This window comes from Pseudogymnoascus verrucosus, assembly GCF_001662655.1.
Source record: "Pseudogymnoascus verrucosus strain UAMH 10579 unplaced genomic scaffold scaffold_43, whole genome shotgun sequence".
Classification (NCBI taxonomy): domain Eukaryota; kingdom Fungi; phylum Ascomycota; class Leotiomycetes; order Thelebolales; family Thelebolaceae; genus Pseudogymnoascus; species Pseudogymnoascus verrucosus.
Window position 1 is genome coordinate 229,755 of NW_017263694.1, and position 27,257 is coordinate 257,011.

General features: G+C 49.3%; 10 protein-coding genes across 10 annotated transcripts; 4 read left to right on the top strand and 6 right to left on the bottom strand.

Moving 5' to 3' along the window:
* Positions 1-1,621: 1,621 nt before the first annotated feature.
* On the bottom strand, positions 1,622-3,927 carry VE01_08259 (uncharacterized protein). The gene is made up of 2 exons (XM_018277687.2): positions 3,126-3,927; positions 1,622-3,072 (listed from the first exon to the last, which is right to left on the bottom strand). The coding sequence occupies exons 1-2, from the start codon at positions 3,861-3,863 to the stop codon at positions 2,089-2,091; spliced, it is 1,722 nt and encodes a 573-aa protein (XP_018127655.1). The 5' UTR covers positions 3,864-3,927; the 3' UTR covers positions 1,622-2,088.
* A 167-nt stretch (positions 3,928-4,094) lies between these two features.
* Positions 4,095-6,222, top strand: VE01_08260 (uncharacterized protein). The gene is made up of 4 exons (XM_018277688.2): positions 4,095-4,277; positions 4,374-4,786; positions 4,836-5,983; positions 6,034-6,222. Exons 2-4 carry the CDS (start codon positions 4,458-4,460, stop codon positions 6,174-6,176), a joined length of 1,620 nt encoding a protein of 539 aa, XP_018127647.1. The 5' UTR covers positions 4,095-4,277; positions 4,374-4,457; the 3' UTR covers positions 6,177-6,222.
* A 42-nt stretch (positions 6,223-6,264) lies between these two features.
* On the bottom strand, positions 6,265-7,581 carry RIB3 (3,4-dihydroxy 2-butanone 4-phosphate synthase). Its single transcript, XM_018277689.2, has 2 exons — positions 7,245-7,581; positions 6,265-7,142 (listed from the first exon to the last, which is right to left on the bottom strand). The coding sequence occupies exons 1-2, from the start codon at positions 7,315-7,317 to the stop codon at positions 6,511-6,513; spliced, it is 705 nt and encodes a 234-aa protein (XP_018127646.1). The 5' UTR covers positions 7,318-7,581; the 3' UTR covers positions 6,265-6,510.
* On the top strand, positions 7,467-8,916 carry COQ3 (Hexaprenyldihydroxybenzoate methyltransferase, mitochondrial). Its single transcript, XM_018277690.2, has one exon. The coding sequence runs from the start codon at positions 7,881-7,883 to the stop codon at positions 8,718-8,720; it is 840 nt and encodes a 279-aa protein (XP_018127642.1). The 5' UTR covers positions 7,467-7,880; the 3' UTR covers positions 8,721-8,916.
* Positions 8,917-10,976: 2,060 nt separating this feature from the next.
* VE01_08263 (uncharacterized protein) lies at positions 10,977-13,753 on the top strand. Its single transcript, XM_018277691.2, has 4 exons — positions 10,977-11,432; positions 11,592-12,389; positions 12,444-12,583; positions 12,636-13,753. Exons 2-4 carry the CDS (start codon positions 11,894-11,896, stop codon positions 13,413-13,415), a joined length of 1,416 nt encoding a protein of 471 aa, XP_018127648.1. The 5' UTR covers positions 10,977-11,432; positions 11,592-11,893; the 3' UTR covers positions 13,416-13,753.
* FBP1 (Fructose-1,6-bisphosphatase) lies at positions 13,624-15,637 on the bottom strand. The gene is made up of 3 exons (XM_018277692.2): positions 15,083-15,637; positions 14,227-15,020; positions 13,624-14,164 (listed from the first exon to the last, which is right to left on the bottom strand). Exons 1-3 carry the CDS (start codon positions 15,187-15,189, stop codon positions 14,028-14,030), a joined length of 1,038 nt encoding a protein of 345 aa, XP_018127650.1. The 5' UTR covers positions 15,190-15,637; the 3' UTR covers positions 13,624-14,027.
* Positions 15,638-15,885: 248 nt separating this feature from the next.
* Positions 15,886-18,940, bottom strand: VE01_08265 (uncharacterized protein). The gene is made up of 4 exons (XM_059463951.1): positions 17,264-18,940; positions 17,061-17,205; positions 16,199-17,011; positions 15,886-16,141 (listed from the first exon to the last, which is right to left on the bottom strand). Exons 1-4 carry the CDS (start codon positions 18,425-18,427, stop codon positions 16,125-16,127), a joined length of 2,139 nt encoding a protein of 712 aa, XP_059319465.1. The 5' UTR covers positions 18,428-18,940; the 3' UTR covers positions 15,886-16,124.
* Positions 18,941-19,106: 166 nt separating this feature from the next.
* VE01_08266 (uncharacterized protein) lies at positions 19,107-22,279 on the bottom strand. Its single transcript, XM_018277694.2, has 2 exons — positions 19,423-22,279; positions 19,107-19,348 (listed from the first exon to the last, which is right to left on the bottom strand). The coding sequence occupies exons 1-2, from the start codon at positions 22,141-22,143 to the stop codon at positions 19,166-19,168; spliced, it is 2,904 nt and encodes a 967-aa protein (XP_018127652.1). The 5' UTR covers positions 22,144-22,279; the 3' UTR covers positions 19,107-19,165.
* A 70-nt stretch (positions 22,280-22,349) lies between these two features.
* On the top strand, positions 22,350-23,108 carry VE01_08267 (uncharacterized protein). Its single transcript, XM_018277695.2, has 2 exons — positions 22,350-22,567; positions 22,618-23,108. The coding sequence occupies exons 1-2, from the start codon at positions 22,379-22,381 to the stop codon at positions 22,738-22,740; spliced, it is 312 nt and encodes a 103-aa protein (XP_018127651.1). The 5' UTR covers positions 22,350-22,378; the 3' UTR covers positions 22,741-23,108.
* VE01_08268 (uncharacterized protein) lies at positions 22,992-27,203 on the bottom strand. Its single transcript, XM_018277696.2, has 4 exons — positions 27,080-27,203; positions 26,424-27,015; positions 25,678-26,346; positions 22,992-25,615 (listed from the first exon to the last, which is right to left on the bottom strand). The coding sequence occupies exons 2-4, from the start codon at positions 26,909-26,911 to the stop codon at positions 23,236-23,238; spliced, it is 3,537 nt and encodes a 1,178-aa protein (XP_018127645.1). The 5' UTR covers positions 26,912-27,015; positions 27,080-27,203; the 3' UTR covers positions 22,992-23,235.
* Between the last annotated feature and the right edge of the window lie 54 nt (positions 27,204-27,257).

Genomic DNA, 27,257 nt, shown 5'->3' on the forward strand with positions numbered 1-27,257 from the left:
TCCTCTTCCTTTAACTTCACGTTCAGACCTACATTACTTCTTTGCTGTACAACAAAACCGCGACCCCGTTGCAATATGTGTTTCACTTCAGTGAAATACGGCGCGGCTAGCGATCAGCTGTATCGGCTTTAACTAATATCGCGACGCGATTAGCTTCACACTATGGTATGTCATCTCAACTTTTACATTTACGTTGCCTTCACCTGGAAACAATCTTCAAATGATTATTATATACCAAACTAGAGTTTCTGCAGCCTTAGGGACTCGATATCCCAACTGGCGATGCTGATTTATGCATGTCAGAATGATGAAGACTACATCTATTTCATTGTGTTGGAAAACATTTGACGCTCGAGCTCAATGCTAACTTGCTGTCACAGATTTGCTACCATTTAGTGTTCCCAGAGATCTTCGCATTGATGGCTCCAGGTGCAGCAAAACTCAATATATGGTATGTACGATTTTTTATTTCTCGCTGTACCCAATTGTATGCTATGATGGCACTGTGTTTAACGCAGGAATTACCGACCGATAAGACCTCGTCTTTGTGGAAACAATGGCTAAAATTCTGAGCTTACTTCAAACTCTTCACTTTATTGATGTTGTTTTACCTTGAAACGGTTGCTAACCTCTTCAAAAGAAAGGTACGAACTATTCGATCACACTCCACACCCACCTGCAATAGGATGAATCGGCACTGGGCTCCGACAGTCTCGACAAGATCGAGCTGGTTTATGACAGGAGATGCCTCTTTGCGGCAAGACTTAGAAAACCTCGCCCACTGAACGCAGTCAACAACATGCTGTTTTACAAATATGTCATGAAGTTTTCATGCTGACATCTTCAGTGCTCCATTATCCAATGGCACACTTCAAGTTGCGAGCGAGGGATCAATTCATCCTTTCGGCTTGGTGCCAAATTGCTCCATGATGTAGGTACACGATTTTTTCTTCTTCTACAACCAATACATTTCCTACCTGATGAGCATTTTAGATGACGAGTCTGATCGCGGTTACGCATGTAGACACAAATCAAATTATACCATTCATGCCTTCTGAATTATTTTATCCCACGTATTGGTGGAAGATGTTTTAAGCAAGTCATGACAAGAAGCTAACACATATCTCAGAGGTTTTACATAACCATTCATCTCGGGCAACATGGCCAGAGACATTCGTCCATGTGTATGTATACTCTTATTTCATTCAAGAGATCCAAGCATAGTGATGACTTCGACCGACAAATGACAAGCATATGTCCAAGCTTCACAGCAACGACGAGACTGTCCGGACTGATTGTGCTCATCACGATTCTTTTGCGCAATGATTTCTTGTTGAATGGCTGCTGAGAATCCTGTTTACAGTGACGTCTCTGGTCAAAAATACCACGCAGGAGCCGATTCTGTTTTACCATCTCACCATGTGTGAAAATTTGTAAGTTACCAACGTCCAAATCTTGCGACTCGAATTGTTTTTTTTAAATGATGATATAATTATCACGACGGTCAACATAAGCCACTTGTTGGTATTGATGATATCGCCTGTGACAGGGCAATTTAGATCTGATATCTCGACTATTTTTATTTTTTCAAATTTTTTCTCTTGGAAGACATAACTAATAGCTCTCGATAGTGAAAACATGAACATCTGGCATACTGCTTATTATTTTTCATTGAGAACGTGGCCTTGAGCCACGACTTGAAGAAGATATGGGTTCGAAGCAGGATGAATGGATGGCATGGGAGCGATCGACCTCTGCGATAAAACTGTTGAGGAAATTCAAACGGGCGAACAATCTTGACTGTATTGCTGTCTCGTCATGTGAACGTAGACATAAACCAGTATCGAATGCGGCACTTTACGGTCTATAGTATCTAAGCAGCCAAGTCGTGGGGAGACCGATTACACTTATCTCTTCATGTGCGAAATCCAATCATAGCTAAATGCTACTTAAGAGCCAAGGCAGACAATCCCATGGCGAAAAATGCTGGGGAGATAGTACTGCGGCAAACTTTCAGCCTCAGCTTCAAGCAGATATTAATATATAATTGGTATCACAGCAGCTATCCAGAACATATATCTCGCCCCATCAACCAAGCCTAACCTTCTTCCAGATCCCAATTGACTCCTGTAGATCTTTCGACAACGAGCCGTCTATCGGTTCCACGGAACCATAAACCATAGCCAGCACCAAGCTCGCAAAAGCAAACACAACCAGCTTCTCCTTGAGCATCAGATAATCCGCTTTGCGTATCCCACCTCCCTCCACCCACCCTCTCCACGCATCCAATACCTCAGCCAAACCATTCGAAAAGTCTGGCTCGGTGAGCATCCTATGCAGCACAACCTCCATAACCTCCGGAAGCTCCGCTTTCTCGGCAACATGGTTCTGCTCCTTGAGCCAACGAAGGGTATGTTCACCAACCAGCAGCGCCTTCCACTGCGGGCTCTGCAGCGCTTCAAGCATCCTCGTTTCCTCGCGCTGTACTGCAAGTCGGCGCCTCTGGTTGCTATCATCCACAAAGTCCTGGTGTTGCTTGAATTGCCTGTCTCGTACGGCAATGGCGCGTTTATCGGGGGTCATTGAGCTTTCTTGCCGCATTGCAGCCATGTTATCGCGCATTCGGCGCATTTGCAGGTCTCGCTCTTCAGCGACGGAATCGCTATGGTCGGTGTACCATTCGGGAGTTGAGATTATGGGAACCATTCCCAGCAGGACGAGGATGCCGCAGGGGATAATGGGGCTTCGAGAGAATGCTAGGAATGGAGGGGGGATGTGGTAGGACCACAGGACGGTATTGTTTGTAGTGCTGATGGCGGTGCTGATGCATGAGAAGTATGTGCCGGCGCTTGTAGGTGGCCCTGACGAGGAAGGGCGTAAATGAGATATGGAAAGAGACTCGAAATCCAAGGCTTCTTCTCTTAAGGCGGCGGCGATGCCACTTGATATTATGTGGCACCGAACCACGTCAGTATGTGACACCGTATTACTACTGTACCTCTTCACAGCTTCTAAATCTTTATTGTCGCCAGGAATCAAGTCTCCTGATATAGCTTGTGGGAGCTCCAGATCCTACTCGTTTGTCAGTCACTGTCTTGATCCAATGGTATTTCATTACCACTTACTTCCTGATCAGCAGGCGCCTTTGTGGTAGCTGACAATCCATCTTCGGACATGCTCCCTTCCCCATCTTCCACGGGGTGTGCCTTCGCCCGTGGGGCCTTAACTTGTATCCAGTATGGTGGGAGCGATGTCTTCCCTCTCACAACCCACTGTCGCGACCACCTAACCGCCAACGAGAGCATTCCATCCGAGTCATCCAAAGGAGCAATCGTTAGCACAGCTTCATGGCGATCCGGGGATAGCATCAAAGGAGTCCCAATCGGAACCCATAACCCAGAAGTCCTAAGCATCTGAAACCCCGCAGCATTTGGAACCGCCCCTAGGTCAAGCAGATAGCTCAGCAGGTCCTCGAAGTTGATTTCAGCCTGTGGCTGACGCAGTTGGTCTGAATATTCGATTCGCTGGGTTTTGATGCCAATGGCATGCATCTTCCAGTTGAATATCGTCCAGCTGCCGCCAGGGACGAGGCTGGGGTGTTCGTAGACATTCCAGTACTCCTCTGTATCATACTGGCGATTCAGGGGCGCTATACTGAAGCGCGCAAGCTCGCACTCAATGACATGATTTACCACATCGCCTCTTGTTATGCCCACCAGACGGGACTTTCGTAGTAGTCGTCTAACCTTGGACAATGTTGCTAGCGTTATCACGGTGTTGTAGAGAATAGGGGCAACTCCGAGGACGGCGAGGGGCACACCGACATAGGTGATGATATCGGAAGCAGATGAATTGCCAGACATGTTTCGCGATCAGTCATGGCGCTTGGGAAATAGGTATAGAGCAGTCATTATGGGTATCTATGATCTTTCTTCAAAATGAGCGCGGGCCATCTACACACACAGCCTCGCGGTCAGCCTCAACCACCCTGGTAGCTTTTTTTTCTAGTCGTGACTAAAATCCTAGCGACGATAATCGATAGTCGCTACGACAGGGCATGACAGCGCTATCGGCAGCACGGCACGATGCCCAGAAAGGGTGCAACGCCAACAGTCAATAGTGGATTTCTAACCCCGCGTTTTGCCAATACTAGCAGCTCCCCACCGCCCATCCCTCGCTTTAGCACCTATTACACCCTCAATAAAATGTCTCTACAACATTTACATCCTATGTTATCAGCAAGTAATAGGTCCATATAACGAAGTTTCTGCTGTCAGGTACGCTTATAAGATTCTTCCACTTAAAATAACACCCATTAAGCCCCCGTCCTAGCCGTCTTGAGCTCCCTGATAAGGTTCTAACGATCATAGTAGCCACCTTTAGCTCTGGAAAGGCCATTGAGGCCTTATCCGCAAGTTTGAGTAACGAAGCGCCACTGGGACGGGACAATATTCAAAATGGCAAATTTAAGCATTTCGGCGATTGCCTTCGTGGTCGTCTTCCTCTTCGGCCTATATAAATTTGTCATCTATCCTGCTGTCATATCACCGCTCTCCAAGATCCCAAACGCACACTGGAGTGCGCCATTTTCCCCCCTTTGGATCCTTTCCGTTCGGTGGAGGTGGACGGAGAATCATGACGTTCGCGCTGCTCATCTGAAGCTTGGACCTGTAGTGAGGTTGGGACCAAACGAAATTAGTGTTGGCACTATAGATGGAGGCGTCAAGACGATTTTTGGTGGCGGTTTTGAGAAGGGGGATTGGTATGCTGTGTTTGACAATTATGGGTATGTGAACCACCGGATATGATGACATGTGTTTCTGATCATCATGCAGGGTCCAATGCACATTCTCGACGCTTCACGGCCGTCCCCATTCGGCAAGCAAGCGTATGGTGTCTCATACATACTCAAAATTGGCTTTGCAGACGTCTCCAGCCGTAACCGCACAGGCTCAGAGTATACTATACGAGAGGTTGCTGCCCACCCTCAAAGCGTCTGCGAGCCCGTCTCAAAAACCACAGGGAATCGATGTCCTGCAGCTTTGGTATGCTCTAAGCATGGATACTATCACGGCTTATCAGTTCGGGCTACCAAACTCCACTGATTTCGTTCGTGATACTGCCTATCGATCCCACTGGCTGGAGTTGTATCTGAGCCGGAAACCCTACGTATACTATCCGCAAGAGATTCCTCGTTTGACTTCATTCCTGAGCAAGATCGGCTTTCGGCTTGTCCCGAGATGGGTAGATGGTGCGAATGATGAGATCGAGGCTTGGGGATTGGGAATGTGCAGGGCTGCCACGGCTTCCAGCAATAAACACTCGTCGTATTCTGACAACCCAGCCGAAGAACCTGTGGTTGTCAGGGCCATGCTCAAAGGCATCCAGAAGGAAACCAATAAGGAGCAGTCGATTCTCTCTTGTCGTATTTCCAATAGCACGGAGCTCATGATCGCTACAGAGATGTTGGACAATCTTGCAGCGGGCCATGAGACGTCGGGGATCACCCTTACATATGTAACATGGCATCTGTCCCAAGATCTCGAGCTGCAAAAGGCTCTCAGGGCAGAGCTTCTTACGCTAGACCCTCCTCTGAAATATTCACCAGAACAGATCAAGGAAGGATCCCCGCTACCAGATCTTCCTAACCTGAAGACCTTGGACTCGTTGCCACTTCTTCATGCAGTTCTCAGCGAGACCTTGCGACTCAACGCCGCAATTCCCGGATCTAGTCCTCGGGTAACACCTTATCCCTCCTGCAACCTGGCTGGTTATGAAGTTCCAGGCGGTGTCAGGGTCTGCTCCGCTGCGTGGACTTTGCACCGCAATGCAGATGTCTATAACCAGCCAGAGGTATGGGATCATACTCGCTGGCTGGACGGAGACGGTAAGTCAGGAGAGGAGACGAAGGAGAGAGACAAGTGGTTTTGGCCTTTCTCGAGTGGCGGCAGGATGTGCATTGGGAACAATTTCGCTATGCTTCGTAGGTCTTTCCCTGTTCTTGCATGCCCCGTTACTAACATCAGTCGCCAGAAATGAAACTCGCAATTGCATCTACGTACACAAACTTTACGTCCCATGTCGTCTGCGACGATGGGATTGAGCAGGAGGACGGTTATACAGCTTCGCCGAAAGGCAATAAATTGATATTGCGGTTTGAGGATGTAGAGGAATAAATATATTTATAGTTAAAATAGCTTAAATATATTTTCAAGAGCGGCCTTTTTTAATACATATGTTTCCGTGACAAAAATATTATTTATTGACCGAAACAACAATAAACTAAATAATACCTCTGCGGAAATAATCGATTATTGCGACAAGTACGAATAACATTTTGACACATAACTACAACATAGACACAACGAAGACAAAGCATATTGCGGTTGCTGAAACAAACTCACGGACTTGCATAGGCTGACCCCCTAAATCTAAAGACAACCCACTAGAGAGAGGTATAGATATATACAATTCCAGATCCATAAGCAGCGCCAATACCGATGAATGCATTTAATTCGACCCATTCTTGTACTTACCCTCCCGCTTCTCGACATACGCCACCAGAGCCTCAATCGTAACAACCGTAAGCCCCCATTTCTTGCCAAACGCCAAGCACCCTTCCGTCCTCATCATCCCCGGCTCCTTCCTCAGCGCCTTGCCCGGAACAACCTCCCCATCCTCCACCAACTCACAGCAAATACCCACCAACTGCTTACCCGCCAACCGACAGAACTCCACCGTAGCCTCAGTATGCCCAGGGCGCTGCCTCACCAACCCCTCCCTCGCCTGCAGCGGGAAGACATGTCCCGGCCGCCTGAAATCCTCCTTCTTCGCGCCCTTCGCGCCGAGCATGCGGCAGGTCAGCGCGCGGTCCTGCGCGCTGATACCGGTCGTTGTGGTGGGGTGGTTCGCATCGATCGAGAGCGTGTATGCGGTGCTCTTGGGGTCTTCGTTGTTGACCACCATCTGGGGGAGGCCGAGGTCGACGCACAGCTCTGGGACGAGGGGTGCGCAGATGAGACCGGAGGAGTATCGGACCATGAAGGCCATCTGCTCCGGGGTTACGTCCTCGGCGGCGATGATGAGATCGCCCTCATTCTCGCGTCCGGGGTCATCGAGTACGACTACGAATTCGCCATTTTCTGTCACTTTTTGTTAGTCCGAGGCTCGCTTTGGGGTATTCCCAGACCCTCGATTGCGGGAATGCGGGGTAATTGAAAAAAAGTTGAGAAGTTGAGACTTACTGAATGCTGCGATGGCATCTTCTATTGAGTCAAACTGGTCCGCCCCTCCTGCTACTGCGACTGATGAAGGCATTCTGTGTATTTGTAGTGTACAATCGTTCCACAGCGTTCCGGTCGGATTCCCCAAATTGTGTGGGTAACTTAATAAGCGGGCGATCTGGAGGGGTCTATTGGAATATATAGACGAAGTAGACGAAGTTGTCTCAACAAAAGGCGAATTGGGTTTCTTATGTGGTTGGAAATGGGTTTAAGGGGAGTGAAAGAGTTGCTGAATAAGTCAAGGAAAGAAAGCAACTGCGGTTATGTTATCTTTACAAAGCCGACGCTCGGTGTTCGGTCATCACAAGCTCGGGTCGTGACTCAAGGTAGTGCCGTTGCTTCTAGTCTGGCAGGCCGGAAGATACGTCGGTCCGTCTCCGAGTACCGCCCATCATTTTTGACAGCCTTGCGCGTTTACCCTGGAATGAATTTAGAGCCGCGCCGCGAAGCTTTGGGAATCTGGGGCCACAGCATTGACCGTCATCTACGACCACCAGACGGCGTTATACCCTGCCTTACCATCTGATCTGATCAAGAGAGTGGTATTGGAGATATATCAGCCAGGGTCCACGCAGGGCCTCAGCCGCCCATTGCACAATGCGCCCTTCAACGAGACGCAGCATCGACCTGCTCGTGCGGACTGCTACCCGGACGGCACGCCAACATCAACACCGTCACTTTTCACAAACACGGCACTCACCCTCTTCGGTAAACCCAGAAGAGGTATCTCACTTCAATGCCCTCGCCTCGGCCTGGTGGGAGCCGCACGGCTCGTCGCGACTCCTCCATCTCATGAACCCGCTCCGCCACGACTTCATCCAGCAGTGCCAGAAGACCTACGGGGCGGCACCAGCTCACGAACTACGATTCCTTGATATTGGCTGTGGGGGAGGGATATTTGCAGAGTCCGCGGCACGATTACCATCTACAAAGTCTGTGACTGCGATTGACCCGACGCCTGGGGTGCTCGCCATTGCAGAGGCACATAAGAAGCAGGACCCTTCGCTGAGCAACAAGCTCACATACCTCAATACATCTCTCGAGGAGCTACCTGTGGGCGAGATGTACGATGTTGTCAGTGTATTCGAAGTGATCGAGCATATCACGACGCCCGCCACGTTTCTGGACGAGGTAGAGAAGCATGTGAGACCGGGCGGGTGGCTGGTGATGAGCACGATTGCGAGGACATGGATGAGCTGGTTCACGACGAATTTGGTGGCCGAGGATATACTGGGGATTGTACCGAAGGGGACACACGACTGGGAGAAATACATCAATGTGGACGAGCTGGAGAAGTACTTTGCAACGAAGGGCGGATGGAGCAAGGCGGTGGTGCAGGGGGTGGTGTATGTTCCAGGTGTGGGATGGAAGGAGGTGGAGGGGAGTGAGAAGATAGGTAATTACTTCCTCGGTGTCAGGAAAGACACCGTTGCTTGAGGCTGTGGGTGGTGGTGGTGGTGGTGAAAAGGGATATGTACGAGTATGGACACATTGGTCACATTGGGCACATTGGGCGCGAGGCGTGACTGGATACGGGAACTTCCAACCCGCCATGGGGGAGCATTACAGCGGGAAAAAGGAGTCGAGCATACGAGCAGTAGTATTAGCAGCAGATTATTTCCCTGAATGAGGTATGTTTCTCCATGTTCTCCGTGTACATGAATAGGACATGAATACCGTAATAGACGGGAAGTGCTTGGCAGCGCGCAATGGTCCGAACAATACCATGGTAGTACATCCGGTACAGAAAGCCTCGGGCACCAGAAGGATCCACCCCTGGGCTTCTAGAAGGAATTTTTTCATCCGTCGCACTCTCCGGCAGGGGCAGCCTTGCATCTTGCATCTTGCATTGACTCCTTGTTCGGATGTATACCATGCAGTTCAGGAGTATGGGTAATCAGCGGAAATTGAGCACAGGGCGGGGGGCGAGCGGGCCCCCAAAGAGGCTACTCTCCCCCTGCCAGGCTGATGGGAAGGGAGGGAAAGTTTGTTTCGAAGACGCGTCGTGCATCACGCTTGCAGGCGCAAGGAGGTCCGGATAGGAGAGTTAGAGTACTCTATTCGGAGGAACCTTGCAGAAAGTCCGCTCCTGGCATTTCGGCGAATGTTCATTGTTTTGTGTCACTTTCTGGAAGTACACATGGAAGTGTGCACTCTGCGGGAACTTCTGGAGGCTGCATGGATCCACAGGGACTCACAGCACAGGACTCAGTCGGGGATGTGAGAAGGCCTAACGCGTCGGTCCGTCCGTGTTGCTCTCTCATGAAACGACGAGCCGTGTTGAACAATAATGCGGGGAATGGCGCAGCACGAGATCACGGCGCCGAGGGAAGAGTAGTGGAGGAGTAATGGAGGAGTAATGGACGAGTAATGGACGAGTGAGTAGTAGAGGATTACCACACAGAACCACACAGAACCACAATGTGGTACGCTCATCCGGGAAGATCCTCTTGGAAGAGTACAGCAGAAAGAAGGAACTATAGTACCTTGCATACATGCATATGTGCATACCCCCTTCGTTGATTTCAGCCCGCCCAATTTCCGCAACCTGGTCCCCGCACGACCCTCGAGGAAGACACCCCTGGCCGGTTGTTATGCTTCCATTTCTTCTGGAAGGTGGCCAAGTCCGGTCGATCAGGCCGGGCGGTTTTTCGCACTGATCACCGTGTGGTGGTGGGGATGGGCGTGTGGATGGATGGTGGGTGTGGTGTGGGTGTGTGGGTGTCCTGAGTAGTAAGAAAGTAAGTAAAGTAGTAAGTAGTTGGATCCCAGATCCCATTATCCCATGCAACATGCAACATGCAACATGATGCAACTCTCCATGCACTCACTGCATGCACTGCGCATTGTACGTACATACAGGAGAATCCAGGGCAAACAAAACAAGAATAAAATGAGTAGAGTAGTAGAGTAGTATGCTACAGATTATACTAGCACTGCTTGGAGGAAACATCATTTCATGGCGACAACAGGGGGGAGGAGGATAAAAAAAGAAGTACTCCTTTTGGAGAAAAGAGAAATAGGGAGGGAGCCAGGAGTAGGAGTGGGGAAATGGCACTCTCGGCGATCCCCTTTACCTACTTCGTATATAGTATAGTTTAGTAAGTATAGTATATGCGTACTGTAGGGGGTGAGACGGGGAAAGACAATCGTTGTCATCGTTTTTTGTCAGCTTGCCTAGGAGAGAAGGCCCGCAGAAAAAATAAACTGATGGTAATAATAGATAGTAGTAGTAGTAGTAGTAACACAAATAGCCGTAATAACAAATAAATGATGGCTAGAAAGGATAGAATATAGAATACAGAATGCAGAATATGAAATATATAGCATTGAACGCACTGTAAACTTTGAACTTGCGAAACCCCATGAAACAGAGCAACTGAGCATCTGTGCCCTATCGTCGTCGAGACCACTCTACTACTCTACTGATACCCATACCGCCCATACCGTAGTACCACAACTCTACATGCCAACCGACTAGATTAAGTAGTATCGGAGTAAGTAGCCGTAAAGTACCAAGGGATGTGTGCGCTACCATAGTACTACCACAGTATGGCAAGTTAGTATAGGATTAGTAGAGTTAGTAGGGAAGTTAGTAGGGAAGTTAGTAGGGAAGTTAGTAGAGAAAGTTACTTTGCCCAGTAGCCCAGTAGCGTACTCGGTAGCTCCCTTGATCAATCACTTTCGAACTCGCTCCCCTTCCCCATCAAACCACCCAAGTAACTAATTATTATACCAAACCAACCGCCAACCAAAACACTCAAACGCCCACCACAGCCCAAAAAAAAGCCACAGAGACATGGAAAGAGACACTCACTTATTATAATACCGCCCTACTGTCTGACTCTCCACCATCCGTCCTGTCCTGTCCTCTCCTGTCCTATACTTAGTACAAGAAAGGGAGCACGCACGCGGTTTTATCGTCGTCCCAAGCCTGTCTCCCCTCTCCCGAAACATCTACACGCCAGGCAAAAACTCGCATGCGCCTCATACTTCTTCCCATCTCCCCCTTTGTTATTATCACCAAAAAACACCACGGCTTCACGCATACCCAACATATAATACTGTATTGATTGCATCGCGCATACTCCGCCTACCCTCAGTCCGGCGCCAAATCTGGCATCACCCTGTCGCGCGCGAATTCAAAAGGTTAGTTGCAACTATCCCCGAATGCGACTTCCCCGTCTACCAAATCTACTTTACTTTCTCTCGCCGAATTCTTGCTGGCTCCTGTTCGCTCTTTTGATTCCTTACGCCATCTGGATTTATTCACAGGGAAGGGCCTAGTTGCTAATTACCCTTTTGCAGAAATACCGCCAGGCTTACATCCGTTTGACAACCCGATTTTCGAATTTCTCGTGTCCCCGACGTATTCACTCGCCATCCCAAAATATAGCGGTGTATGCACCAACAGCGACCTACCTTTCTCACCGCGCAAGACCCTTGATAGCCATATCTGTTTGAACTGCTTTCCGAAACATATCCATAGTCTCACGGCAACCAGCTACGGTCGTGCTTGACCGGACGAACCCCTGATCCGAGCGCGGGATTGCCTCAGCGAGGCCTCTCTATAAATCCCCGCCTGAAGTATAAAAGGTTCAGCCTACACGATGTCGAACATGAACCAGAACCAGAACCCGGGCGCGAATGGTGGCGCGAGCATGGACATCACGAACATCCTCAACACCAAAGGAGGCGCCGCGGCTGCTGCTGCGGCAGCAGGAGCTTCACCATCCGACCACACATTCCATCAACAATTAATGCATGCTGCTGGCGGCCAAGCAAACTCGGAGACGGCCTCTGAACGCGGCGGATCTCCTCATGGATCAGAACATTCGTCTCGGTATTCAGGACCCCCGTCCATGGGACACATGAATGGAATGGGCAACGGCATGCGATATCCATCCCCGACGGCGATGCAAAGCCCATTACCGATGCAAGCAGGATTCCGCAATGATGGCTATGATGGCAGCGCCCCTCAACACCAAGAAATCCCGCGATCAACAGGAAGACTACCGCCCGGACATGGTGTAACACAACAAAAGGCTTTCCCGTGTAGTGTATGCCAAAAAGGCTTTGCTCGTAGAAGTGATCTTGCTCGTCATGGTACGTAAAATGCACAATCATGCCGGTCTATTTGGCCACTAACATGTTACATAGAACGAATTCACAGTGGGATAAGGCCTCACGTCTGCGACTATCCGAATTGCGGCAAACAGTTCATCCAGCGATCTGCGCTCACGGTGCATGCGAGAGTTCATACCGGCGAGAAGCCTCACATGTGTGAGAGATGTGGAAAGGTACGTGTCACTGTCATTATTCATGTTGTAGACACCAACTAACTCCAACTAGCGTTTCAGCGATTCTAGTTCGTTAGCCAGGCACCGAAGGATACACTCTGGCAAGAGGCCATACAAATGCCCTTACGCAGACTGCCAAAAGACGTTCACGAGACGCACCACTCTCACGCGCCATCAGAACCATCATACTGGCACGGTTGAGGAAGCAGCTGCGGCTACAGCAGCCGCACTGGCCTCCCGAGCTGGCAGCAACCGATCAGGGCGTGGTCCGCGCTCTGATGGTGAGCAGTACTCCGCTACTGGATCGCCGATGTCAACCCCATCGCCTGGTCAACGTACCCACTCGATGTCCCCCAATGCCGAGCTTGCCCCCATGAATGGCATGCAACGCCACATGGGTGACTATCCTTATATGAACAACAGCTCTTTACCTGTGCACCTCCGCAATGACTATGCTCAACACGTCCCCATGCAAAACGCACCATTACCCCAAAAGCAATCTCAGTATCCCAATAGCCAACGACCAACATCCCACCCCACTGGCTACGGACCCCCGCAGATCTTGGAGCCCCCAGCGAACCCTCAGTCTGCCGGAAGTGCGAGCGGCGGTAGCCCGCATATGAGTAACGCAGGGTGGCATTCACCCAGCAACATGCCTAGCCCAACCAGCCAGAGCAATGGCTATGTGTATCCTGACCCAGACCCCTATGGAAGCGGGGGCATGGGCCACATGTACTACCCAAATTCGAATATCCGTCGCCCGCAAAGCACTGAGCCTGATAGCTACGAGACCAAGCCGCGGTTGAACGAGCTCTGGACTGCAGCACAGTAATAAGGCGACGTGGAGAGTGAGGAGTCTAATTTATCGAGGCGTCAGGCTGCGGATCTTTTAATGTGGGGAGAAAGGAACTGTTTGATTCAGGATGGGTGTAAATTGGACAAAGGCCACAAGGAAGGGCCTGTGCGAGCGGTTTGTTTTACTGTACTGTACGACTGATATCCTACTCATAGCTGATCAGCATATGCGTCATATGAATTTCCTGTGTTTTAACTAGATACTTGTTCGCTTATAGAACACGCCTTTGTTTTTTTTGTTTATTATATCATCACGAACTTGCTTAGTTAGTTGCCTAGAAGAGGCAATGCAAACGTCAACTCTATTCCACCTTCATGAACTCCCTTCGTCTTATGTGCATACTGTGTTTGGCTCCGAAATGTGTTTCAACCAGCTAGCTGTTTGACTGGCATCTATTCGTAGTTTTAAAATACAGTCCTATTCTAGGAGCTATCTTTGTGCTCTATCTACCCTACTTCCGCTCCTTTCCCAACAATTCGCGTCCTCGGCCGTCATCAACACAAGGAGTTAATATTGCGCATCTTCTTGGGGCTTCGAAGATTTCGTCTCCGCTTTAGCTCAAATACTCCTTAGATTGTGAGGGGATATTCAGCTAGCCTTGTGCATATCAATGACCTTCTGCACCTCATCGTAGCTGCCCATAAAGATACCAGATCTATCGTGGATATGCTCCGGTACGATCTCCATCATGCGTTGCATCTTGCTGTTCACCGCTTGTCCACCAGCTGCGCAACCATTAGTACACATCTCAATCAGTTTTGGGGGAGTGGAATAGAGAGAGACATACCGTTCTCAAAGACCATAGCCATAGGCGCGCACTCGTACAGAATCCTCAGCTTCCCCTTGGGGCTCTTCTTATCCGCAGGATACGCAAAGATTCCACCGTAAAGCAGCGTCCTGTATGCATCCGCAACCATAGATCCGATGTACCTCGCGCTGTATGGCTTTCCGCCCTCCTCCTTAGGGTACTTCAAGCTATCGAAATATTGCTTGACTGGCTCTTCCCAGTACAAGCTGTTCCCCTCGTTGACCGAGTAGATGGAACGCTTCTTTGGCACCTTCATATCAGGGTGAGTGAGGATGAACTCGCCGAGCGCATTGTCCATGGTAAATCCATTAACGCTGCTTCCCTTCATAGTAATCACCAACTGCGCCGAAGCACCATACATAGTGAATCCCGCAGCCACCAACTCGCTTCCCGGCTTCAGGAGATCCTCCTTCGTCACCTTCCCGCCCGACACCGACTCCTCGAGCTTATAGATGCCGAAAATCGTACCGACTGAGACACCGGCATCCAGGTTGCTGCTGCCGTCGATCGGGTCGCATGCTACGGCGTAGCGCGCGCCAGGGTGCTCGGGGAAGAAGATGGCCTCCTCCTCCTCTTCGGAGACGAGGACAGCGCACTTGCCGGAGGAGCGCATGGCGGCGATGAAGAGGTCATTGCCGATGACGTCGAGCTTCTTCTGGTCGTCGCCGGTGGTGTTGGAGGAGCCGGCCAGACCAGTGAGGTTGATGAGGGTAGCACGACGGATGTAGTAGGCGATGGATTTGAAGGAGAATTGGAGGGCGTGGCAGAGGAGACTGTTGAGGGTTTTAGAGTCGACCTAGCTGAGAATTACTTTGAAAAAGGGCTGGTAACGTACGTGAAGTCTCCAGTGGCTTCGGCGTGCTTTACCTGCTCCTCGGTGAGGAAGCGGGTAAGCGTCACGATATCAGTGTTAATCTTCTCTGTTGATCCATTGTCGGCCATGATTGCGGTTTGAGTATTTCTACTTATCGCGTGGGTAATGAGAGGTAATTATGAAGCTTTGAGAAATATGAGTGACGGAGAGAGTAGGGAAAAGAGAGGGTCTAGAGGGAGGCAGGACGGACGGGGGGGATGGAGACCAATGCTGCCCCGCGCCCTCACGTGCACTGCTGATACTTGGCCGGGTGCGGGGCTCGGGTTGATGCGGAGAAATCTTGTGGAACTGTTGAAGGTACTCGCAGATGTGGTCAGTGTGATCAGTGGTTCTCGGCCTTGAGGGGATAGCTGTGTCGGTGGCTATTGGTACGAAGATGCGACGGAGAATTCGTGAACCAGATGGGGCGCTTTTGGGCTGCGCTGGTAAAAATTATGTATTTACAAATGGACAAATTCTCACCGGCTTTGTTTACAAGCGTTAGTTCGTATGTATAGACCCTGAGTAGTAACAGACATTATATTGGTTTAGAATTAGTACATCATAGTCGCTGCTGTTACCACAATATAACAGCACTCGTCCATCTTTGACGTCAGTCTTTGTTCTATGTCCTGGGTATGCTTTGGTATGCGCCATGCTCTCATTGGTCATTCGGCTACTACACTACCAATTGCCGGGCCGGGGAAACTCGGATAATTTTTCCGTGTAACACGTGACCTATTTTGAGGAATTCTAAGTGTCGCGGATTTCTGTGGAACTGTTTGCTAATGTCATATCATCGTTGAAGCTACTAATGAACTGCCTAACGCACTGCGATCTAACATACCCATTCAGACATCTGAATGTTTCCCCCGGAAAAATATATATATATATAGAAAATGTTGACATGGTTCAACAACTGATCGAGCCTCTAATTGCCGAGGATTGTCGGAATGGGAAGCAACGCCCAGCATGCCATGCCCCTGTCCTGAGAGCACCTGGCTCCCAGTCACCAAGCCCGACCCTAGGCGCCTCCAAGTCCTGATATTTGTTAGCTTTGCTCTGTAATCTTTTAATAAACGTCCAAAGGTATCATACCAGCAGCAAGCGCCATGTACCATGTACGGCTGGCTCCTCCATCCAACCAAGCATTATCAAAACTTTCCTGTGCAAAGAAGGTATAGCTTTGCTTCGGGTCAATGAGTGCCAAATTCGCAAACAATATTCCCCTCCACCCTCCTTCAACCTTCTTAGCTCTGTCATTAGAGAAGAATGTATCCCACTCCTCAGAAACAAACTTTTTCGGGCGTGTTAGTGATGAGCTGGGCAACAATGGAATCATGTGGATGCCCTGGATATACTCTATGTTAGCACCAAAGTACGTAGTGTGATGGATCTTATTCTCAAAGAGAATCCCAGAAACTTTGTTGCCAATGAAATTCTTAGGCTCCACAGTGTTATCGCTCGTATACAGGAAGTACTTGGAGATCGAACGGGCGACAACAGAGAGCTGAAGGTTTCCTCTGGCCTCAAGATTGGCATCGCCGATTGTTTTACCCCACATCTTCAGGCTGTATGCGAAACAAGCGTCTTCGGCACTGCTTTCTTGATCTTTGCCATCGGCAGATTCGAAGAGGCCCTTGGCCCAAGAATGGCCATTGTACCAATCGAATCCTCGGGAGACTGGGAAGTAAGGGTCTTCGCTGCTTGCATTGGCGGTATCACGAACCATCGTGTTGATGTAGTCCTTGTGGCTGGCAAGCCAGGTAGGGTCAAGGTAACCAATGTAACTTGCTGCTAAAATAAAGTAGGCAAAGTGGAAATGGTGGTCGTTGTAGTTGGTATTTCCGAAGTCCGTTCCAGAATCGCCAGTTACATAACCGCTCGTAGAGACGATGCCACCCCACGCCTCTGATGCCAGTTAGTAAAACGGCGAAGGACATATTAGAAATGTACTTACGCTCGTAAACCAGCGGGTACTTGTTTTTATTGGTAGTCCAAACTTCGAACGCAGCCTTAAGCTTCGTCAGGCCATCTTGAGCCAAAGCTTCGTCCTTAACTAAGTCCTTGGAGGCATAGATAACTTGAGCAAACTTGGCAAGTGCCTGCGTAATTTCACGTATTAGTTAGGGATCTAACTTTAACTGACTTGTATTGACAAACCTTCCCACTGAAATAGAATGAATCGCCGTTTGATTGAGCGGACATATCCTGCTTCAGGTCGCTGGTCGCAACCTTTTGAATGCTAGAAATTGCAGCTTCCGATAGTCCAGCAATATTTCCAAGAGATGGGCTCCATGGTGCAAATCCCATTCCAACGGGCATGTCTGGCTCCTCCATTGTCCATGAGTCGGCCACAACAGCTGTTGCTATCCCCTTGGTTGTAGTCTGCAGCTTCACATCTTTGGCTGCTGCCTTCGTAGTGGATGAGAAGGACTCAACAAGGTGAGGTAACGCAAACATAACCAGGGTGGCATCTTTTAGGCCCCCCTTTGAGAAAGACATTGTATATGTGCCAGCAGGGCCTTTAGCAGTACCCGTCAGAGTCGATCCAGTGGCATATGCTCCGCAGGCCGCATCATACACTGCTTCGGCACCTGCAACTGGGCTTTTGGCGATTTGAAGTGTGCCCTGGAATTTGGACGTGGCTTTGATAAGTGCGTTGTTGGCAATACTAAGCTCAAGAGCTTGCCCAGATGTAGAGTGCGCATAAACGAACCATGTGCTTGAATCCTCGAGGACAATGGTGTACTTGGTAACTCCCTCCTTTGGAACAGTTTTTGCTTGGGTAATCGTACGGAATAATACACCACTCTGAAGGATAGGAGTGGATCCATTGTAAATTCCAGTAATGAATCCCATCCCCTGGACAAGAGGAAACGTGATCGCGGGCTTGTCTCCCGCACTTGCTAGAATATTAACATTCACGGAGGAACTGGTGAGGTTGTCCGTGGTGAGAACAGTCGATATCCCAAGCTCAGCTGCTGATAACACCACATGTTGGATGCCGATCGGGTTGACGAAGTATTCAGCTGGAACTGCTTTCGGGTCTGGACCGAAGGCCCGTTGATTGGCTTCGATGTGAGAAACGGCAAGACCCCAGCTCTTAGAGGAGCCTCCACCCTTCGACCATAGCACCGAGTATGGATGCGTCCACGATGCCTGGCTTTGATCGCCGAGGAAAAAGTTGGCGTAGAACTTGTTTGTAGAAAGAGGAGTTTTCTGAGCCGTTATACCCAGTCGCTTCACGGGGTGGTCCGGACGCGTGGCTATCACAGATGGCGGAGCATCTTTGGATAGCGCTTGGAAAATATTACCAGAAGACATTGCGCTTTATAGTGATATTTGGTTGCTGGTTGCTGGTCGAGCACTCAAGAGCGTAACTTGGCTTGGTAGTGGAAAAGATAAGAAAGAACAGGTTTCTTGCTCGTTGGGATTGGTAACAACTCGACAAACACAATACGTTTTGGAGACACTGAGATTTTTTAAAAATAATAATTTTGCCAGCCTGTAGAGAGAACTGAAGATGGTAAGATGGTAAAAAGGCTGGAAATCGAAGGAATTTCGAAGGTCCAAATACCTTCTGGAAGTGAGACAATTGCTAAAGTACTGTTCATGTGTACGGCAAGATGAACATCATGGGACCTCAAAGTTGCGAACACACGCGCACGTATAACAGGGAAACGGAAGTTAACTTGTTTTAGATGGGGCTGAAATCAAGACTGGGCGATGGGATCTTCAGCTACATGACAAGCTGTCTCATCCTGTGTCGCCGAGTATTTAACATGTAGACCCATCACCTGAAGGTATTGGTCGTCTTGAGGGCGTGTTGGGGCGGGACGGCGAGGTTGGGAGGGGTCGCGAGGGTGCTGCAGGTTCTAAGTGGGTTTATTTACGCGACTAGTAATGACTTGCAGTGAATGGCACAAGACGGCACCGCCTCTCCAGATTACGTAGGACAGCCACACCACGAGTTACAGGTGTTACAGGTGCTACAGATCTTAAATCTTCTTCTTGTTCGTACTACATATATTTTTTATATAGTAAAAACACCTCCAAAGTGTCTCAAACCAGGGGCTTCGACATCGGTGCAATGACGCCTTGCTTAAGAAGAATCCTGGGCTTCGTCGCATCCTGGAATGTCTCCTTAGTTGTCCACTCTGGACCAACAGGTAACCTGAGCGACCTCTCGTATTGGGCTCTGGTCTCAAACGGATGAGGAAGGCTGCTAGCCAAATATTTCACATTCTGCGATGAATAGTTAGTTTCACAATCCATTTCTTCAACGACGCCTCCATGTCGCGTAGGATACCATCACATACCTTCTTCACCCTCTTTTCATTGATGATCACCTTGTCCAACTTCACATCTTTCCTGTCTTTCTCCTTAATCCCTTCGGTCTTCACCATGTTGCGGCCCTTATTCCGTGCCTTAGATTTCTTTCCCAGTCCATCTCCGGTCCAGCTACCCCAGCCAGGGAGCGTATTGTCGACAACCTTCTCGTCTTCATCCTCGACAACCTGGCGCTTCTCAGCCTCAAACTCACCGACAACGTCAGCACCGGCGAATGCACGCGCAATAAGTGCTTGGTCACGGATTGCAAAGGGCAACTTAGGCCCCGCCTCTTCGTCACTGTCGTCATCTGATGAGACATGTAGGGTTGTCATCCCAGCCGCAGTGGATTTTTTCTTCCCACCAAGTTTACCCTTGGGCTTGAATGGAGCGGCAATCATCGACACGTTGGTAAGATCGAGCTCATCTGTGGCGCCTGAGGCATGGGCATTTTGCTTTCGACGGCGAGCGTCTGACGATTCAGCTGCATTCTTTCTTGAGCTGACCTGAGACCAGGCGCCGCCTTCGTGCGCCTCATCGGCCGAAGTTATGGGTGGAACTGCCGCCTGCTTAGGTGCATGAGAATGACGCATGGTACTGCTCGACTCTTTGTCATTGTTTGAACCCTTTGAGGTTGACTTATTTCGCTCTCGGGTTACTTGCGAAGGTTCTTCGCCATGCTCGCCGTCGGATTCTTGCTGATTGCTCGTTTCATTAGAACCATTCTGGGCAGCTTTTTGGCTCCCTGGGCCAAAGGTACGACGCCCAATATCTTCAACGACCTCGTCTTCTGGCTCGACACTCCCCGTGGTTAACTCTCTTCTCAGCTGCTTGACGGCATCATCGTTTTCTCGCTTCCGCGCCGCATCCGCTTTTAACATGAATGCCATGTTTGAAAGCCGTCCCCCAACCCCAGTGTCTGAGATTGGGCCCCTGCTGTCGAGGTTGTTCAATAGTTGAGCTTCACCTAGACCTTCGTCGTCGTCGCTACCGAAATCGTCACTGTCGCTCAGATCCTCATCTCTATCTGCGCCATCCCTCAGCGAAGATTTACCCTCAATTCTCTTGCGCAGCTCCTCGTCGCGGACAGCCATCTCATTCATAGCTGATCGTGCATCCTCATCCCAGGCAGCACGTCCTGCATCTTTTGTAGCTTTTGCCCATTTGCTGCCTCTGTGCCTAGAGCCCATCCGCTCTTCAGCTCGGCGGCGATCGTGGGCTTCCTGTTCATCCTCTGAAGGCACAATCCCGGCTTCCAGAAGAGCGTCCTTGTTCAAGCGCTCCTCTTTCTCACGTTGCTTACGATGAACCCGGCGGTAAGACTTGGATTTGATCTTCTTGATGCGTTTAGATCTTGCCTCCTCACGGAACATAAGCTCACGTGCCATGCGTAGTTGATCACGGCGGGCTTTGACCTCTTCAAGAGACATTTTATTTGCCTCTAGCTCTTCGAATTCCGCAATCTTGTCTTCATCGGTCCTCCCATCAACAGTGGCCAGACCACTCTGCTCCAGGATGCTTTGAATGGCAGTTTCCAGCTCGTTGAACGGCTTCGAACTGGTCGTTGGCTGAAGTTTGGTATTTTTGCTCATGGACATGTGGTCGGCGTCTGGTAATGGGAACATAAGATGTTCAGCCCGACGGTTATGCTTGACAGTTTCTGTCCACCTCTCTAATGTCTCTTTAGTCTTGTCATATGCAGCGCTGCGATTGAGCACTTCTTGCTCTCTTCGAGCCAAGGGAACTGCAAGCTTCCCAGACACTCCATTTTTCCCCCCCTCGCTCTTAGCCTCTGCTGCCAGTAGCTTGAGTGACCTTTTGACAAATTTATCCTGAATTGATGGTAGCCCAAGGTCTTCAAGAGTCAACTTGTTTTTTGATGTGACCTTAAAACCCGAGGGGGTGGCGTATTCGCTCGCATTATCACTTCGTTGGCGATCGAGGCGTTGTTTAGAGGTGTCGGCTTGGGGAAGATTCGCGATGAGCCTTTGTAATGCGAGAATTTTGTCGGGGTCATCATCGGAATCATTTCCTTCATCATCCGTAAAAGACTCAAAGCTCTCTTCATCGCTATCGCCATCGCCACTTCCATCTGATGATTGTCCACTATCGCTTTCCATATTCTCTTCTGTAGCGTGGGCGGTGTCATCTGGCCCATCCTCCTCCGTGGCATCAAGCATAGCAGCAAGATCAATTGCATCCTCGCCCAGACTGTCATCATCGGAGCCGCTCCCTTCACTATCTCCATCTTCGTCGAGGTTGATATCCCCACCCCTCTTCTTTGATGTCTTCCTCATATTTTCGGTGCTTCCTGAAAACGCAAATCCTTCAAACTTTTCCTCGTCACTTTCTCCAAAAGCGTCATCACTGTCAAGTTCGCTATCGTCGTCGCTGTCAACCTGTCCCATTTTCCACTCGTTTCCCTCACTGTCGCTCCCTTCCTCGTCGGGGTCGTTCGATCGACCCTTTCTTTTCTTGCTAGGTTCCTCCTCGGCAGAGCCTTCGTCAGAGCCATCCTGCGCCCTTGCACGCTTCCCAGGTCTCGAGCCACCTTCGGATTCTCCTAGTCGATGGCGACTGACCTTGAGCTTCTCGGGATGCTGCTGGGCAGCGATAGCGAAGGCATTCAGATTCCGGTTTTTCTTTGCTTTTGACTTTGACGCCTTCGGGGCGGCGGCTAGCGGCCCACCATGAGATTGTCTTCCTCCCATCCTTGCTTTTTCAATAAGCCAAGAAAGCAGCACCAGTGACGCTGGGCTATTTTTTATTTAGAAAGTTCCAAATACTGCTGGTCGCGAAATTTGGTTATCGATTATCTTGCGGTGGAACTTTTTTGACAGGGGTCCAACATAGCGCCACGCTAATACTTTCTCAGTCTTGGCGATCGCAAAGTTGGGAACGACAACTCAGGTCCAAGGATACAACGACTTCAACACAAACTACAATATGAAGCCTACACAATCATTGTTCAGGCGTCTCCGGCGCCTTGCGCTTACGACGAAGCAAGCCAACAAGGGATTCTACAAAGGAACCGGAACTGGCTCCACTGGTCGCCATACTAAACACGGTGGATATGTTATCGAATGGGAGAAGGTGCGGACATATGTTGTACCAGAGGGCCTCAAAGAATTTACCGTTAGTTTGATCATCCGATTTCGTGGGTAAATAGCTGACATGAGATATAGCTCACACCTTTCGTTACTCGCAATATGAAGCCGACCCGTGGCCGGTTTGAAGGAGACCCAAAGGGCGCGTTAAGTGGAGAGGCATATCTCGCTCGATGGAAGACAGAGAACGGCGAAGATTAAGATACATCAATCACATTGTCGTGCGACATCTATGGCGACAATCGAGCAAAGAATGCACCAATTGATTCTGCGCGAAAGGGCGGGAATGGCGCCGAGAAATGGGAGGGAGGGATATTTGTACGAGATATTTGTACGACTATAGCATATGTTGCAGGAGTTCGGGAGCATCGTCTGGTGCTGATAATTCAAGGGCCACATGCCATTATTTTGAGTGTTGGAGCTAGAATTGATGGGACATTATGTATATAAATCCGATGTACAACAACAATAGGTCCAAACAATTTACCAGAAGGAACCATATTAGACAACCGTGATTCACGGCCCTTTCTAAGGTCTCTGGAGATTCTACTATGTGTGGTAATGATCAGGCCCATTCGAGTAGCTATGCTTATATTTGGTTGCTACTAAAAGCTCTCTATGTCTAAGTTGCTTTCACTTCATATATCATTCGGCATCATCCTATGCGTCGTTTCACTTCCACCGTTTCGCTATTACTCAGCTGAGGTCAAACCCAGCTCCAGAGTTGACGGCATAAAGCAATTTCTCCGACATCGTCTTCGCAGAAGTATACCTTGGAAGCTTTAGCAAGTTTATGCATGTGCTTGCACTCGGAAGTCTCTGCTCGTCGCCTCCTGCGTCCCTGATACTGAACTTCGGATTTAGCTGGCCAAAGCCCAAGAGCGGCGACCTTGGAGTTGAAGTCACATATTTCAAGACTTTCCGTCTATCTTGATCGTCGAGCTGCTTCATTACCTGCCAAAAGAGGTTGATAGTTGGATGTTCAAGGCCATCATCGCCGATAACATACACCCCGCTATATTCTGTATTGCGCCGTAAGTCGTCAACATCGATTTCTGCCATATCGCCACCAATGAGGGTCTGTAATTCCGTTTGGTTAAACATAGAGAGCCAAGAGGGCTGTATTATTTGGCTGAGGCCACGTAGGAAGGCTCGCGTTTGATGATACGGCTGACTGTGAAGGCGATGACGAGCGACTAGAGATATGTATAACACGCGATTTTCATTGTTGACGGGTTTGTTGGCCCCGTTCGGTATGAGCTCCCGTGTAATGGTGCGCACTGGTTCGTTTGCTAGAGATACTACATCATCAATGGTAAAGTCTAGCGCGAAGTCTTCTGCGTTCCCAGTGTAGTTCTTGAGCTGAAGTAGGCCTTGATATAGTGTTTCGTCAAGATCTCTCAGGTCGTTGATATTTGCCTGGTATCTTAATTCAGATGCAGAGTCCGCATTGGCGGTTGAGGCCCACTTCAAAAGGAAGAAGCCTGAAAACCCTATGTCAACGAGAATGCCCTCGTAGAGACATTTTCCAACTACGCGACCTAGAAACTCGTAGCGTTTTAAAAGCTGTGTTATTGAATCGTTCCATTCTGCGTCAGACTCTTGCCAACCCTGGTGTCGTAAAACATCTTTACATTGGTCGACTGCTGCGGGATTTGGGTATAAAAGGTTCTGATCGTTCGTAACGAAGTAACCAGGTCCATCCACAGATCGGAATGCTTCATTCGTCACTGTAGTCAAAAACTCCTTAGTGACGCCACCTCCATCGATGCCCGCTTCAACATTGTCGAACTTATCCACAAACGTAATTTGGATTGGCTCTTTCAAACCCTCGCCGAGACTAAAGAATTGGCCAAAGGCGTCTTCAAGCACATTATCACGCCTGATCCTTGCGTGGTGCCTACTATTCCCGTCGCCTGGAAATGGCATATTAATCATGCGCCATACATCCGGATCCGTATTACCGCTCCTCCGTCTATACTGATCTTGGTGGGCGAATTGCCGAAAAATTTGTACCCTCGTCTTGAAAGGTATAACGTATGGCATATTCTGTAGAACCTCGAGACGGGGCCCTATCGCAGCAAGCGCGCTTGCCCGTGACTTCTTTTGCCGTTCCCTCGCCGCTATCTCCCGCCAGGCCATAACTGCAGATCGTCCTCGTCCTACAATTGGGCGTGCAGGCTCGCGACCAATACCTTGATCCTCATCTTCGCCATCTTCTACGTTCAGCTGATGCTGCCTTTCTTCTTCCGCAACAACAGCTGGTATAAAGCTCCCCATATCAAACCTTGATGTCATAAGCCAGTGGTTTGGAGGCAAGAAACGTCGTCGAGAATCTCTCTCGTAAAGCATCTTCATAACACGGGTGACAATATTCCGAACATAGTCATATGTCATACCGGCTATACCGAGAAATTCTAGGTTCTTCCCATTTTTAGCGTCCTTCGTGGGAGCGTCTGTGGACAATTCGGCGGTGGAGTTGTTGTCTTTAGCACTTGTAGCGAAGTATGAGGACAGATTCGACTGAGTTTCTCGCCGGTCATCCTTCAGTATGTCTGCCGTATTGTAATACATAGTGAACGAAAGATTTTTGAGAAAAACGCTCAGGAGCTTGACATCGCGTAGTGGGAGGGCACTCTCTCTTGATCGTGAAACTAGGCCTCCCTTCTCAGTCATACTTGTCTCTCCTCCGCTCAAGAATTCTTCGTCATCAGTGAACCGCAAAGCGAATGCATAGAGCTCAAGGAAAAGAAGAATAGATCGCCAGTCGCGATCCCTTGTAGCATTGCTAGAGGTAGCCGCAGGCGAATTTGAAATTTTAGAAGGCTTCTTTAATATTTCTAGCGCGGCCTTCGAATCGGTGCTTATTGACGTGAAGATCGATGTCTGTTTCATTATTCGCCAGAATAGCTTCACAGCCGGAATTTGAGCTCCAGTGACAGTAACTGAGGCTTGATATAGCCACATTCGAATCTCTTCTCCAAGAGTGGGGAACGTTCGCAGTAGGGTTAAGGCGTAGCTAGATAGTAAACTATCATCTCCCTCATACCCAGGGGAACGAGTTTCCGCGTGTTCACTTATTCAGTGTTAGTACTCTTTTCCGGCTATCGGTCAAAGGGGTATTTCATTAAAACTTACGAATCAAACTTTGCCAGTAGGTCTGTGATACTCTGTTTATTGACGAGAGAAATAACTTGACTTCTAATAAACTCAGGTAGAGCCTGCCTGGGCAGCTCTGGGCCGCCTACTTCCTCATCAGATGTATCAAGAACACCTGGCTGTGAGACTTCTATCCGCCCAAATATGTCGTTTGCTGATAGTGACAGGATGGTAGACAGGGCCCTAATATAACCGGGTTTTTGCCGCTGCATTGAACATAGACCATGGAAATAGATAAAGTGAGAAAGGAGCCAAAGTCTAGACTCCGGATCCATATCGTTGAGAACGGCCCTGGAGTCGTCATGGAGTATGGCTTGACTTAGAATGTCGATGTCGATAGTTTCAGCTAGAATTTTCATGTCGCCGACTCGACTTGCCAAATCAGGAGTAGCGAGGAATGAGAAGGCCAAGCTGACGTATGCATCATGCAAGATCCTTTGGCCGTCGTCGATATCACTTTTAAAAACAAGCGGCGCAGCGAAAGCCTCGAATATTTTTGTCTTGAATTGGCTTGACAAATCTCTTCTGATAAGAAGGTCCGATAATACCGTGTAGAATCGTGTGATTACTTTGCTAGCTGTGCTGGGGTTCCATTTCACAATACATGTGAGTGTCTGGATCAAAATATCTGCTGGTGGCTGTGGCTGACTGCAAACATAGTTAGCACTTAGATGCTCATGGATAAAGTCGCAAATAAATATTGGTGAGAGAGGGGTAGTACGAACAGAGAGAGGGCATCCAGCAGCACCGCCACCAGAAACGGTAGACGGCGTCCCATGTTGGCATCAAAGCCTTGACCATCTCGGCCTCGCAGAAGAATCCTTTGGCAGAGCCGGACCAACCTCGAGATGTCCTCAGAGTTCTTATAGTTGAAGAATGCAAGCAGCAGGTTCAGCTCTTCCATAAGGATAGGCTCGGCAAGATCCTCTTCCTGGGTATGCTGGTTATCGAGAAGATCCCATGCTTGTCTCCTGCTATTTGCCACATCCTTGCGGACCCTATGTCCTCGCCAGATTCTCTGTATGTTCTTGCTTGCGACTAATCGTTCTCGCTCAAGTTGACGCAGGTGGCGCTCGTGCTGAGCAGCAGCGAGCGTCTTCTGTGTTCCGGAAGCTGTTGGAGCCCATGATGACGCCTCAAATGGGTTAATGTCTTGCCCGGAGAGGTTCACCTGGCGCGTGCGGCGAGAGCTACCGGAGAAGCTTTGGAACATGGTGGGTGAGGTGGGGGATTCGCAGTCATGGCACCGGCACCGAAGGCAAATGGATCACAAGGCTGTAGACGACTCAGCCTGTGCTTTATTTGTCATCGGTTGTCCTGATGAAGGGAGTTAGCAGCTGGAAGGTTCATGAGTTACCTGAAGAAAGGTGTGTTTACCTACTTTGTAGAAAATCAATTATTGGCCACTTACTATGCTGCTTTCGTCATCAGAGAGTTCATGGCGGTCGTCTGTGGATTTGTTAGAAGGACCGATGGACTTACTCAGCTTCAGCCTTGGGGCCACTTTGGGCCCTTGTAAGCTCTTTCTTAGCCCTTCTTAGCATTTTGCCTTGTGCTTG

Coding starts and splice junctions, on each gene's coding strand:
- VE01_08259 (XM_018277687.2), bottom strand. CDS start 3,863: ATGTCTGGCAATTCATCTGCTTCCGATATCATCACCTATGTCGGTGTG. Junction 3,073..3,125: donor AGGCGCCTGCTGATCAGGAA/GTAAGTGGTAAT, acceptor ACAAACGAGTAG/GATCTGGAGCTCCCACAAGC.
- VE01_08260 (XM_018277688.2), top strand. CDS start 4,458: ATGGCAAATTTAAGCATTTCGGCGATTGCCTTCGTGGTCGTCTTCCTC. Junction 4,787..4,835: donor GCTGTGTTTGACAATTATGG/GTATGTGAACCA, acceptor ATCATCATGCAG/GGTCCAATGCACATTCTCGA. Junction 5,984..6,033: donor GAACAATTTCGCTATGCTTC/GTAGGTCTTTCC, acceptor ATCAGTCGCCAG/AAATGAAACTCGCAATTGCA.
- RIB3 (XM_018277689.2), bottom strand. CDS start 7,317: ATGCCTTCATCAGTCGCAGTAGCAGGAGGGGCGGACCAGTTTGACTCA. Junction 7,143..7,244: donor AGATGCCATCGCAGCATTCA/GTAAGTCTCAAC, acceptor AAAAAGTGACAG/AAAATGGCGAATTCGTAGTC.
- COQ3 (XM_018277690.2), top strand. CDS start 7,881: ATGCGCCCTTCAACGAGACGCAGCATCGACCTGCTCGTGCGGACTGCT.
- VE01_08263 (XM_018277691.2), top strand. CDS start 11,894: ATGTCGAACATGAACCAGAACCAGAACCCGGGCGCGAATGGTGGCGCG. Junction 12,390..12,443: donor AAGTGATCTTGCTCGTCATG/GTACGTAAAATG, acceptor CATGTTACATAG/AACGAATTCACAGTGGGATA. Junction 12,584..12,635: donor TGTGTGAGAGATGTGGAAAG/GTACGTGTCACT, acceptor AACTCCAACTAG/CGTTTCAGCGATTCTAGTTC.
- FBP1 (XM_018277692.2), bottom strand. CDS start 15,189: ATGGCCGACAATGGATCAACAGAGAAGATTAACACTGATATCGTGACG. Junction 15,021..15,082: donor GAAGCCACTGGAGACTTCAC/GTACGTTACCAG, acceptor AACCCTCAACAG/TCTCCTCTGCCACGCCCTCC. Junction 14,165..14,226: donor GGCTATGGTCTTTGAGAACG/GTATGTCTCTCT, acceptor ATGGTTGCGCAG/CTGGTGGACAAGCGGTGAAC.
- VE01_08265 (XM_059463951.1), bottom strand. CDS start 18,427: ATGTCTTCTGGTAATATTTTCCAAGCGCTATCCAAAGATGCTCCGCCA. Junction 17,206..17,263: donor CATTCTATTTCAGTGGGAAG/GTTTGTCAATAC, acceptor GAAATTACGCAG/GCACTTGCCAAGTTTGCTCA. Junction 17,012..17,060: donor GTACCCGCTGGTTTACGAGC/GTAAGTACATTT, acceptor AACTGGCATCAG/AGGCGTGGGGTGGCATCGTC.
- VE01_08266 (XM_018277694.2), bottom strand. CDS start 22,143: ATGGGAGGAAGACAATCTCATGGTGGGCCGCTAGCCGCCGCCCCGAAG. Junction 19,349..19,422: donor ATGAAAAGAGGGTGAAGAAG/GTATGTGATGGT, acceptor TATTCATCGCAG/AATGTGAAATATTTGGCTAG.
- VE01_08267 (XM_018277695.2), top strand. CDS start 22,379: ATGAAGCCTACACAATCATTGTTCAGGCGTCTCCGGCGCCTTGCGCTT. Junction 22,568..22,617: donor AGGGCCTCAAAGAATTTACC/GTTAGTTTGATC, acceptor CATGAGATATAG/CTCACACCTTTCGTTACTCG.
- VE01_08268 (XM_018277696.2), bottom strand. CDS start 26,911: ATGTTCCAAAGCTTCTCCGGTAGCTCTCGCCGCACGCGCCAGGTGAAC. Junction 26,347..26,423: donor CTGCTGGATGCCCTCTCTCT/GTTCGTACTACC, acceptor CTATGTTTGCAG/TCAGCCACAGCCACCAGCAG. Junction 25,616..25,677: donor CTACTGGCAAAGTTTGATTC/GTAAGTTTTAAT, acceptor ACACTGAATAAG/TGAACACGCGGAAACTCGTT.